This window comes from Onychomys torridus, chromosome 10 (genome assembly GCF_903995425.1).
Source record: "Onychomys torridus chromosome 10, mOncTor1.1, whole genome shotgun sequence".
NCBI classification, from domain to species: domain Eukaryota; kingdom Metazoa; phylum Chordata; class Mammalia; order Rodentia; family Cricetidae; genus Onychomys; species Onychomys torridus.
In genome coordinates this window covers 20637005-20650893 of record NC_050452.1, presented here as the reverse complement: position 1 = coordinate 20650893, position 13889 = coordinate 20637005, and the positions used below count along the sequence as shown (strand labels likewise).

Genomic DNA, 13889 nt, shown 5'->3' with positions numbered 1-13889 from the left:
AGCTCCTGGCTGCCACACATCTCTCTGCCCTTGATGTCTGCTGCCCCGAGGCTTGCTCATCTTGACCTTTGTACTCATAGGCTGCTGCCCTGCACTTAGTCTCCCATCAGGTCAAGCAGCATGGGCTGCAACCACAGTGTCTCCATGCTGGATGCCAGCTGGTGGACCTAGGACCAGCCCTATTCAGTAAAGACATGTTTCTGAAGGAGCTCTAGCACACTACTCTGTCCTCAGTGCTGGTCTCCCCATGGCTCCTGGCATGACTGTTGTGCTTGTAGGCTGTTGGCATCTGCCCCTCCCCCCTTTCTGTCTCCCAGCAGGACAAGGGAGCACTGGACACACAGTATGGTGGCTCCATGCTGGGAGCTGGCTGGTGGGCTTAGTGCCAGCCCTATTCAGTATTGACCTGTTTCTGTGAGAACTGCAGGTCATTGCACATCTACCTGTTGTTGGTGCTGGCAGCCCCATGGCTCATTGGGCATGCTTATACCCTGCTGCCTGAGACACAGAGGCAAAGGCTACAGATTCACTGGGTATGACTTTGTTTTGCCATCTTTCCAATTTCTTGCGTCCAGTTTTTAAAAACATCTTCCCATAAGACTCAACTTTTTTTGTTAACTGCTCCAGAGCAACTGTGGACTCTTTAGACTCCTTTTTCTGCCCCCGTATTGCCCTTTGGAGCCTCCATGGGTCTCTCAGACTCCTTGGAGTGCCACAGCAGGTTCAGGCAACCATGGCCATCTTTGTTTTCTCCCTGTCTGATTTTTCAAAGCAGGCATCTGTAGGTCTAAGCTTTCTTCTCAGGACTATTTTCAGTTTATTTAGGGTTTTGATATGTTATATTTTCAATTTCATTCACTGATGGGACTAAAGAGTTTTCTTCTTGATTTCTCTAATGAATTACTAATTAAGTGAGTGTGTTGTTCAATCCTGTGAGTTGGTACATTTTCTGTGGTTTCTTTTGCTGTTGCTGGCATGTTTTACCTAATTGTTATCAGATAAAATACAAAAATTTGTTTCATGATTTTTTTTATATTTATTAGGCCCTGCTTTGTGTATATGACCTACTTCAGGGAAAATTCCATATACTACTTATGCTGTTTATTCTCAGCATTTGGATGAGATATTCTATAGATGCTCAGTTGTTTGATCTATGATGTCATTTAACTCAGGTTTCTCTATTTAAGATAACCCATCTATTGGTGAGTAATGGGTATTAAAGTTGTTGGGATTAACCTGTGTCTTTACCTCCAATGTTTGTTTTATGAAATTGTGTGTGTCAGTGTTCACTGAACATTCATTTAGAATCAAAATAACCTCTTGCTGGATTGTTTCTTTCTTAGTATGAACTTACTTTATGACTAATTTTTGGTGTCCATTTTGTCATGTGTGAACAGTGACCCTTGCTTGCTTTATTATTCTATTGGCTTATAATTCCTTTTCCACTTTGATTTTTTTACCTTGAGATTATATTTGTCTTTGATGATGAGTCGCCTTTTTAGGAGGTAACAAATAGATGGATCCTCGTTTTTAACAAAACCTGCTAGTGTATGCATTTTGTGTAGGGAATGCAGACAATGTACATTCAGAGTTATTATTAAAAGGTGTATGTTAATCACGCCATTTTGTTTTTGGTAGAGCTTGGTGTTTTATTGATCCTCACTTGATTAACCACTATTCTATCACAGTTTCTTTTTGCTTGTAGCTTCATGAATGTGTCCATCTTTCGCTTTGCTCTGAAAGATCAAATGATTCTTTAAGAATCATTGTAGGGCTTCCTTAGTGGCTATGAATTCTTCTAGTTTCTACTTATCATGGAATGTATTTTTTTATTCTTCAATTGTTACAGGGAAGTTTTGGTGACTATAATAACATATGTTTGTGTATTTTGCTTCCAGAGTTTTAAACACATCATTCTAAGCCTGCCTGTGATTCATATGTTTGATCTTTTTATTGTGTCCTCAAATCTCATTTTTGTTTATACCTCATTATCTTCATAATTGTCTGATTGTTCCATTTTTTTCTACTTTGTATTCAATCTCTTACAACCCATCATCTTCATGATCCACTCTGTTAGGCTTTCCACAGAAATTTCATTGGACTTATTGAACTTTACATTTCCATTTCATTGTATGTTGTTTCAATACGTCTACTTTTTCCCCCCATAAAGTTTAACTTTATATACTTCCACATTGACTTCATTATTTTATTCATGTGTTATCTTTGTATTTGTCAAGTGTTCATATCCTCTTAGATTCAAGGAGAGTCTAGGGTAGCCAAGCTTCTGATTTAGTATGGCAGGAATTTTTAAACTGGAATCTCACAGGGCCAGCAAGATGATTCAGTGGGTAAAGGCACTTGCCACCAAGCTGGGTGACTTGAGTTTGATCTTCAGAACCCACATGATGGAAGGAGAGAACTGATTCCCATAAATTTCCATCTCATGATATGCGTGACTCCCAAAACAATAAACATTATAAATTAAATTAAAATTGAAAACTGGCATTATACCACTACTCTGATTGAATGAGAATAAAGGATTTTTTGTGCCTCCTCTCCTGCTGATGCTCTTGCAATGTGCAAGCTTTTTCTACCTCTTCTCTCTCATTTCCATCATTTAAAATGTATGTTACTGGATGCACAGAGCAGTTTTCTGAGATCTGTCTTAAGCCATGGCTTAGTCACAATCAGTTATAATCCTCTCTGTCACTGGGAGGAAAGAGCTCCACAAAGCAGGCCAGTCACTCCTAGATGGACTTTGGACTCCTATCCTGTTCTGCTCTGTAAGAGTTCCTATTTCCCTTTTACTACTGAAACTAGAGCTCTTCAGATGAATGTTATTAACTTTCCCCAGTTTATTCCCTTGGCATTCCACCCAACTGTATCTGCATGTTATCTGCCATTTTAAAGTCTTCTATATTTTATAAATTTACCATTTCTGAATTGTAATCAATTTAAATGAATCCCACTACCGATTACTCCAATTTTAAGAAGTTTGGCATATCCTTTCTTTAACATTTCTTCAATTCCAGACATTTTTTACAGCTGATATACAAAACTTGAACTTTTTTCTAGTGTTTGTTTCTGTATCTTCCTTCAAAATGAAATGAATGTATGACTGCTGATTCTATTTTTGGCAAGACAGTGCATTATCACTGACCTTGTACATATCTTGAATTATAAATAGACTTGAAGTCTATGGCCAGAAAACTAAACACCATCACTCAGTGTGTGCTTTAAGCACAGGCCCAATTCTGTGATGAAGACTTCTTACTATGGAAATATAATTCAAGGACATGTAGAAACCAAAGGATGTAAATACAGGTTTGCATTTTTGTGTTACTGTGTAATAGGATGAATATTTGTTCCAAGGTGAGCTCCAGCATGGAGAAAATACTTTTACTGATTTTAATAAATTATCATAATATGACATTATATTAGGCAGCCTTTAGAATTTGATTTTAAACGCATGAAAATATGTGGAAATGCTTAGAAAATTAATTAAAAACACCTAAAAGATAATGTGCTGTGACTAACACACATTCAAGTACATGTGTGTGGCAGCAAAAGCTGTGCTTGAAGACATTTTTTGATTCCATCCTTCCTCATGGCCTTTACCACAAAAGCACTGGGGAATTAGCTTTTATTCTGGTGCTCTGGGAAGTTCAATCAGCTTGACTAAGGTGAAGGTCTGCTGTTCTCCTTGGGAGTTCCTAATAGCACTTTGTTTCCTCACCCTCAATAGCAGTGGGAGCCATGGCGTGGATCTCACCCAGGTGCTTCTTCGAAAGTTTGGAGATAAGGATCCTCTTTGTGCTGATGGTCAGCTGTAAGTATCTGTTGCCTTCTTCACAGCAAAGACTCTAACACTCAAAACATGGGAGACTGGAGTGTTGCTTCCCTCCAGGATAGGTTAGTCCATGTTCCAAATTAGGCTACATGGAGCAAAGTCAGCTTAATAGGTAGGACATCAGTGGGTCTAATTAATGGGTCTCCTTGTATGGAAAGGCCAGAAATAAATTGCCTAATTATACGTTTCTACCCTTCATAGACATGTGCTCTGTAGGACTGCAAAAAATAGTATTATTAGTCGTATTCATTTGACATGAGAAAAAGCAAAGCTTAAAAGCATTTAAGCATGAATTATGTGCTAACTGTTATTTGCTTTGTAGAGTAAACTTATGCATATTGAGCATTATTTTTAAGTTAATAGGTAACACATGTACACACATAACTATTTAGAAGACGTGTTAGTTTTCTTTTTGTGTGAGCTTATTTCACTGTTCCCAAGTAGATCTCCTCACAATGCTACATGATTTAATTCTTTATAGCCAAACAATATTCTACATGCCACACTTTTCATGATTCACTTACTAGTTTGACACAAATCAGCAAATGCAATCACAGCAGCTTTTCTATAGTAATCAAAATGAAAAAATAGTCACTGTCTTTACCCATAGCCTTGCCATGACCACCTCTATGGCTATGTAACCCCAGACATGCCATTTAAGCTTAGAAAGTTTTATTTATTTTTTTTCTGTAGTAGGAATCTTCATCTAGCATACCTATTTTGTGGGTAAATTTAATAATAACAGCCTTGCTGCAAAGATCAACCTGGGAATGTTTGTCATGGTACCTGGAAAATTCATACAAGCTTAGTACATAGTTGACCCTGACCTCGAACTCTGGATCCTTTTGCTGCATCTCCAGTGCTGGGATCAACAGTGTGTACCTCTGTGCCTGGAAGGGTATCCCTCTTCATGCCATTGAAATTCATAGCTCCCAGGGTGCTTTTGCTTCTCCTGGTCCTTTTAAGTCCCATGCAAACCCCAAGATACATGATAGACAGCTTCTCCTCTTACATGAGGAAACTGAACTTTATAAAAAGTTTATAAATTGTCCAAACCAATAGGTGGAAAGGCTAGAACTTCATGACAGTCTACTTGCAATTACCCCAATGCCTTGAACAACCTCTGCATCTATTTTCCTTGTTGTATGTTCTTTGGATTTTAATGTTGCTATTTAGATTACCCAGGGCCACCTGTGTGACCACTGAATTGTACCTCTATGTAGGAATCTGGTGAGAGTCACTAGTAGGTATGTGACTGAAGGCAAGGAGTCCCCTTCCTTCAACCTATTAATAGGAAGAAATAGTTCAACAACAACAACAACAATAACAACAACACACACACACACACACACACACACACACACACACACAATTTTATTGCATATCATGGTTATATGCCCATTGAAATAAAAAATGAGAGGCCAGCCTGGCAACGTGTGCTGATTGCTTTGAATAAGACTTTTCTGGGTTCTTTGAGTAACACTGAGGGGGGATACCTGGCCTTTGAACCCTACAAATGCATGCCTTGCTTCATACGTGTTCCTTTACTTTATTTCTCCTAACTTTTATTCCTTGAAGAGCTATTGAAAATCAAGTGTTATTAGAGGGGCCAAGATTAACGCAAAGAATCTGTTCTAAGAAACTTATAATTACAAATGGAGCAAACGAGGCTAGAGTTAAAAGCCATAGTAGTGTCCTGGATGCTACATGCTTGTTTTTTTCAGTGATAAGCATAGAAACTCAGATGAAGAAATTGGGAATATGTCTCCTAGTTCATGATGGTGTATTTTGCCCGTTAGTCATGCTGATAATTAGTTGAGACTGGGTAACTATTAATGGTCTCAGTGTGGAAGAATTAAGAGAAAATTAATTATGTTGTTTCACTTTAGTCTTCCCCTGAAACACAAAGTGATTTATTCTGTGAAGGGTTTGGTGGTGATGGTTTCATTTTCTTGTCTGTAATAAAAACACACAGGATGTAAAATACACATACAGAAACAGGAGCACATGGGATCCATCTGTGGTCTAATGTTGTATCAAGGAAAGAATGATGAGCAGAAAAATAGGACAATTTTAAAATCTAATCTCTCAAAAAAGAAAACACCCAGATTAAATCAATGCTTTATGAATGGCAGAATATATATTCACAAGCTCATTCCCTTTAGAGTGATGCCAGTGCCCCACCCAGTCTCTGCCTCCCTTCCTTGTCCAGAGCTGGTGCTCGGGGTAAGCTAGCAGGCTGCTTTGGTGGTAAGAGTAGTTCCCGAGGCCGGGCACCACTTCTGTCTAAGCTCATCTGAGAAGATGAGTGTGAAGATCCGGGGTAGAAAGCACAGAGTATGAATCTGAGGCATCCAGGTAAAGACCACACCTGGATACAAGGCTGCCTCAATCAGATCTTACCCTCACTGGCTATGTGACCTGGACAGCTTACTCAACCTCTGTCTGCCTCTGTTGGTATAGTGTGTTAGCACTTCTGCAGAAATAACCTTCATTCCACAGCAGGATAACCCCCATGGAGCTTCCTTCCCTTTTAAGCAAGTACATATCTCAGAACACTGTTTTTGAGGAGGAAGGAAGTCCTTATAGCATCTGTCCATCTTTGAGATTAAGATGCATCTTATGCTCTTAAAAACCTCAGGCATCCATGTCGTGCATAGACCTGTTCAGCCCAGATGTTAGGGATCCCCTGACCGTGTTCAAATCCTATTGATTCAGAAATAGCATCATTGTGGTTGTGTCCTACAGAACACATTAGGGATATTCTCTGAGAACTCAAAGTCTATTTAGGTTCCTACTATCTGACTCCTCATGGACAGTTTCATCTGTGCTCACAGAGATTCACAGAAAATCATTGAATACAAAAATTGTTAGAGGCTGAGATGCTCAAAAAACTAAAATCTGTTAAATATTGTCATGGATTAGCATTCAAATCCCAGGGTTTTTTTTTTTTTTTTTTTTTTTTACTCTATCAAAGGAAGCTAAAAAAATAAGAGAAGAATACGAATGGGCAATACAGACTTTAGAAACAATTCATTAAATGATACAAAGTTGTATCACTCCCCTTTCCATACCTATAGTGTTAATCCTACTGAACTACAGTAAAGACCACTGACCCAAAATTTTTGGTTGAATTAAGCAAGCTTTATTTTCTGTCAGAGAGGGCTATCTCCCTAAAATGGGGTTTGAGAAAATAGCCCCAAACATAGGAGAAAATTTTTTTTTTATAGGCTCAAAACTGCAAGGCTAGGTGGTTTCCAAGAGTGTTTGGTATGTGGTAACTTAGCAGAACATCTCAAATTTTTTTTGGCAGAACATCTTATTAAGGTGGAGATTGGGGCACAGTGTGTGGAACATGTCAAATTCTAGAAAATCGGTTAAGACGTAGTCAAACGTCAGTTTTACAGAAAACAGGAATTCTGACCATGAAACAAGATGGCTTATAATCAGCGGGTCGGTGGTGGCACACGCCTTTAATCCCAGCACTCCAAAGGCAGATTCAGGAGATCTCTGTGAGTTCAAGGCCAGCCTGGTCTACAGAGCGAGATCCAAGACAGGCACCAAAACTACACAGAGAAACCCTGTATGAAATAAAAAGACGGCTTATAATCTTAAGATGGAGTCATACTGGTCCATCCATAGCAAAATTCTTGAGGTTGGATACTGCTTTAGAAAAATAGGTTTATTCAGTTCAGAGTTTTGTTGCAGCATAAGAACATGGCATGAGCATTGGTGTGGCTCTGGTGAGCAGCATGATGGTTGGTTTGACAAAGGTGGGTTGCATGTGAAAGAGAACACATGGCAAGGGAGCTAGTCAGAGATGCAGGGCCAGGCTACCTCTGCTTATAGTCTGCACGCGCGCGCACGCACACACACACACACACACACACACACACACACACACACCCCTGTACAGAGAGCTTGGCCTTGGGGTTCAGCTCAGCAGGCCAGCCCTTCTGTTGTGTGACCACCCACTAATGGTGTAAGCTCTTAAAGCTGCTACCCTTGTCTTGAGATTCTGAAAAGCAAGGTGAGGAGAGGATATAGTAAAAAATCCATCTGGTACCTGTGGGTTAGTAAATGGTAATTTTACCTCCTCTCCCAGTATTTGAGCAATTCAGACCATCTATACTAAAGTAAAATTTGACTTAAAATTTTAAAAATCTTAATGTCTGGGTCTCTTAAGAATACAAATATACAGAGAGAAAGAACACAAAAGCATTTCTACAGCCAGCCAGATGGCTTAGTGGGTAAACGTACTTTCAGACAAGCCTAAAGACTTGAGCTTTGATCCTCCTGAGACTCACATGGTGGAAGGCAAGAACTAACTCCCATAATGGTTCTCTGCCATCCACACACACACATACACACACAGAGAGACACTAATAAATAAATAAGTAAATGTAGAAAACAATCGATGAGTTGTTTATTCATCATTATTTACTAACTCTTACAATCTGTCCTTATGTGGAAATTTAAATGTAGCTTTTCTGTAAATGATTAAGTTACTATGACATGACAGAAATGAATTAACAGATGAATCTAATGCAATTAATTAGCAGTTCCTACTTGCTTCTTGGTGTCTGGTTATGATCTGAGAGTCTTGGGGTCCACCAACAGCCCCAGCTCTGGGAAGTCACTGAGTCCTATAGCATGCTCAGTGTGAGCAGCCAGCTAATCCCCATGTCACATCATGAAATCCTGGCATGGTCACAAAACATTGTCATCAGATTAGCGGCTCACACTGTGAAAACAAATGCCAGAGTTCTGCCTTAGCAGCAAGGCAGGGTTGTTTTGAGAACTGTGTTCTACTATGGTGGAACTTGCTTCCATCAAAAGGTCTTTTATTTATCCCTTTTGTTCTTTAGGAGAAATTCTTCAGGCTGGCACAGAGACCCTTATTCTGTCCCAGAATTCCAGAAGTCATGTGGCTGCCGGGTATGTTTCTGAAGTGCCTTTCACTGTTTGAAGTATAAAACTCAAATTAAAAAAGATGAGTTGCTTCCACGTGCCTAATCCTCATTTTTTTTTTTCATGTCTCTTAATGTCTGTATTTACTTACTAGGCTATTTATGGGAGAGTTTTCATCCCTTACAGTGAACATGATTCCATTTTTCTATAACCTCTGCTGCCTACTCATTCCGTGCTCATACCTATAACTCTCCCACTGACTCTGCTGCCTGCTCATTCCCTGCTCATACCTATAACTCTCCCACCAACTCTGCTGCCTACTTGTTCCCTGTTCGAGCCTCTTAATCATTACAATCCCCACTGGGATACATAGAGCAGCTGAATCCTCTTCAGTTAGAGATGAGAAGCTAGACTTCCCCTTTGGGAGAAATCTCCTCACATCTCATGACAGGGTGACCTCAAGGCTTTCTTCATAATTTTATTCAAGTTCTGAGAACTAGATATTCAAACCTAAGACACTACTTAGGATTCCTAATATGATTGATGCACACAAAATATATGAAAGTAGATTTTTCTGCTTTTGAGATGAAGGCCATAGCTACCTTGTCTATGAAGGAGAACAAATTGAAATTTATTTGGAAAATTTGTTGCAGTACATCTCAGAGGAAATATCAGAAGGTGATTAATGAAAGCATAGACCTCTACAACCAGCCATCAAATGTGGCAATCTTACTTTACCTTTTAAAAGGCTAAGGGCATAGTTCAGCTGGTAGAGTGCTTGCCTTTCACACACAAAGCCTTAGGAGGTTTGATCTCTGCATTGAGTACAGTAGGCATGGTGGTCCTGCCTGCAATGCCAGGACTCTGGGGGAAAACAAAGAGATCTTCATTGATCATTCATAAAGGAGATGACCACATGGAGAACACATTCAGGGCTTTTTTACTTAATGGTCCATGGGCCCCATTCTCTCCAGCAGCTTGGTTGGCTTCTGGAGGGTTTCGTTTCATCTGCTTTCTTCTCATAGACAAAATTCAGGAAACAGAAAAAGACAATGGATGCAGCTGCACATTGGGGACCGTGAGGCCTGGTGGCCTTAAGGTTAGTGCACATCTCCATGTTTCCATTGTGGTCAGAGGACTCACCTGCATGTCTTGCTTCTTTGCACTGGCCAAAAGTCCTTTTCATTTTTCTTCATCTCAGGTCTTCCATTTCATCAGGAAACCTGTAACACTGTGCTCTAAGCTCTTGCTCTTGAGTCTGGATTTAGCCATTCTTTTACGGTAATGGCTTTTCTTGCCACAAGCCTAAAGTCCATTAGGATTAGATAGGGTGTCAAGGGGATAGGGAGAATGAATAATGATCAGAATGGTATTATGGCCTCTAGTTCAGCCCAACTCACATGAAATATAAGATTTCAGTAATATGCATACAAGAAAAGAAAGATGCCAAATGAGCACTCTCTATGGGCAAACATGCTTCAGGAAATGGTGGCTAAAACAGCATTGCTATTGTTTATCTAAGAAATTGTTACACAAGGCTTCCTCTTGAATAGGCAGCAGGGTGGAGAATATGCAACATGCTTTGACTAAAGCAAACACTTTGGCTAAAGAATCCCCATCTTATCCCTCCTCCTCCTCCTCCTCCTCCTCCTCCTCCTCCTCCTCCTCCTCCTCCTCTTCCTCCTCCTCCTCCTCCTCCTTCTTCTTCTTCTTCTTCTTCTTCTTCTTCTTCTTTCTCTCTCTCTCTCTCTCTCTCTCTCTCTCTCTCTCTCTCTCTCTCTCTCTCTCTCGTGTCCTCTGTGTTCTTTGGAATACACTTTGAGAAATACCAGTCCATACATTAGAGATCAAAGGACCCCAGGGGAGGGAGTTGAGATATGATCATAAATGTTCCAAGGAATTGCTCCTCAGGGTTACTTCTAGGGACATAGGAAGTCATGCAGAGGACAGATATATATGTGCAAAGTTAGTTCTCTGACTTCTGTTGATCATGCTGATCTCAATAATTGTGTTTAACAGAAGACACAATATTTATCCCCTATAAGTCCTGCCATCCAGAAGCCCTGGGTCCACACTGATTTCCTCATATGTATATTCCCTGTATCTTGGCTCTTTCCAAGTCCAGAAACCCAGGGTTAGTTCCAGTTCTTGTCTGGAAGTGACACTACTATGAAATCTCCAAAGGTGATGGAAATCTTGTAGGTCCTAAAGAATGAACAGGATGTTTTCCTTGTGAGCACTGGTGAATAACCTTTACAATATGGACAGTACCCTACCATTAGGGATGCATGTGGCCTTTTTTAAAACTCCAGCAGAATGCTATATTCCTCAGGCTAATGCCATAACTGTTACATGCCGGGTAGCTGAGATAAGTAGCTATATCCTCACAAGTCCTGGAGCACAATCTGAAATCATTGGTGTGGTCTGAAATCACTGTACTCTCCAGCCGGCTTTAGGGGAGAATCTGTTTCTTATCTTCTGGCATTTGTTGGATTGTGACTATACAACTCCAGGGTATGACATTGTAGTACCCTTTCTTCTGAACCTACCTCCATCTTAGAGAGACACCAGTAATGCCAATGGGGCCCACCCTGACCACCCAGGACGACTCCTCCAATGGAGACATAGAACCTAATGACAGCCTTCACACACATTGCCACATATGGTTTCATTGCCAGATTCTAGGAGCAAGAGCATGACATTTAGGGAATCATCATTAGGCTTACAATAGAAGGTATATTTGGGGGATATAGCTCAGGGATAGAACATTTGACTGCAGAAGGTGTATTTGTAGATAATGAAATACACAAGAGTTAGAAAAAGAGGCTAAATACATTTTCTATGGGGCTTGAATGCCTCATAAAACTTTGATTTCCTTAGCCAGGTACTCACCAAAATACAGATTGTATTTTAGAATGATGCATGTTGATTCACAGTCATAAAGAGAGTTAGAGAGAGATACCATGGGCGGGGACACTCTGAAGTTTCTCATTTGAATCTGTGAGTAAGGTATTTGAATTTGGTTGAATTATTTATCCTCTTTTAAATGCTAAGTGGACATCTTATTCACTATGGTGGTCAGCGTGATTGTTCCACACATTGTGGAAGGCAAGCTACTCCTGAAGGAACAAGCATGTTAAGTATCTTTACTGGGTCATTTCACAGTCAATTTTCTTAAAGATTTTTGTTGAAAAGGACTAGCATATACTCGGCTGTTTTCAAGTGTACAATGCACGGTTTGATCAGTGAGCATGTGCACTGGGCCTGTGAACTTCCCTCTTATGTTTAACTGGAAAGTTTGGGGCTGTGACCAATGGCTGTCTAATGTCCCCTACCCCTGCTACTGCCTCTATCAGCAGGTGTCTTTGATTTAAAATTTTAAACTTTACATGTGTGGGAATTTGCTTAAGCCATAACTTCTGGCAGTTAATCTTCTGGCTCTCTAACCTGTGCCTTTCTGAAGGTTGTTTGACCTTCTTGACTTGCCATAGTTCTTGCACATATGTAGGAACTGAGCAACAAACCCATATGTTAGGTCAGGCAGGGTACTTTGACTCTAGTTTTGAAGGGAAAACAAGCTTGCAAAGCTGGAACAAAACGTTCAGAGACAATTTTCCTGCTTTCACATGTTATATGCTCCAAACCTGCCCTCCCAGAAGTACAAATAGAGCACATTTAGTCTGAACTCTGCGGCAGGATGGCAGTCATATGGTGATCATCGGGCTGACCACTCCCTCCTTCCTCATTTGATGGCCACTTCATCATGTAGACTTGAGTAAAATCCCCAGCAGGCTCTTTGAGTTTGGCTTCTAACATATACGAAAGAAACACAGGCCTTTGGATCCTCCTGCTTATCTTTCTCCTACTAGTTGCCTCTGCCTCTTGTAGCTTCTTCAAATGAAAGACCATGCCAGTGGAAACATCTTTCCTTTTTAGTTCCTACAGATCTGCCCAAACTTACAAGCAAAAAAAAGGATTTGAAGTCCTCAGATATAATTGGCAGCACAGGTCACAGTGGAATTCTTGAAACCCTTGACTGCAGGAGGCTCTTAAAGAGATTTCAGAAAGCAGAATGTCTAAAAGGCTGGAGATAATTTATTAAAAATTAAAAGCTAGGAAAAGTCACATTTAGTGTAATGTCAGGAAGCTGATTGTGGGTTCTGAAAAAGTTTCTGTTTTATGTCTTTGAAAACAATTACAGAAGTGTTACAGTAAAAACGCTGAGGCCCCCTATCTCACCAACTGCCTGGGACACACGCTGCTCAACCTCTCAGGCTATGACGTGGAAGAGTACTTGCTGGTGCCCTCTGCAAAACCAAGGTGTGTACAAAGCTGGTGCTGGATCTTGCCTATTGTTTTTAATTACACGTGTCTCTCCATAGTCACAGGGACTGGTTCCAGGAACCCAGAGGGTACCGAAATCCACAGAAGCTTGAGTCCCTTGTGCAAAATGGTGCTATGGGACTACCATAGCACCCCACTCACATTCTCACATTCTGTAGTTGTAGCTTGATGACTTATGGTACCTGACACCAGTATAAACGCTATGAGAAAATAATGATGAATGAGAAGTTTAGATATGTTGAATGTAACCACAGTTATTTTCTGAGTATTTTCTACCTGCAGTTGGTTGAACCCACAGACGTGCAGAGCCGGTGGACTTTGAGAGTCAACTGCACTTGGGAAAAAACCATTGTTCCAAATGTTAATGTGCATTAAAGCTCAAAAGTCTGAGACACACCTTGGTGCTCATAGGAATTCCAAAGCCACACTGCAGGCCTGAATCGGATTCTTCACTGCTGACTTTCAGGCTTTGAAGCATTGAAGGAAATCGCATCAATTGAGATCTTATCAGTGGCAGTGGCAGGGGAGCCAGGGGCAGTTTTGCTACTTCAGGGAGTAAAGCAGAAAAGCTAGCAGCACAACGAAATAATGGTCTCTGGTTAAGATTTCCTCTACCATGTAGCACCTAGTAATGGAACCTGACAACATATGATGTCTTACAATTCCTTGTGGTTTTGGGAAAAAAACATGTGTTGAAATTTTTGGAGCCAAAGGAGGTAACACAGGTATGGTAGCTTCACATTGCTTTAAATGTCAGCAACATTTACCATTGTCTAGTTAGGGC

At 40.4% G+C, this 13889-nt stretch overlaps 1 protein-coding gene across 1 annotated transcript in view; it reads left to right on the top strand.

Annotated features, from left to right (window-relative positions):
* Abca13 (ATP binding cassette subfamily A member 13) overlaps positions 1-13889 on the top strand; it is a 428395-nt gene that overhangs the window by 259994 nt on the left and 154512 nt on the right. Inside the window, exons 45-47 of the mRNA XM_036201460.1 lie at positions 3746-3829; positions 8719-8788; positions 12963-13081. Of these exons, the coding sequence (XP_036057353.1) occupies positions 3746-3829; positions 8719-8788; positions 12963-13081 (273 nt within the window). The remainder of the gene's footprint in view (positions 1-3745; positions 3830-8718; positions 8789-12962; positions 13082-13889) is intronic.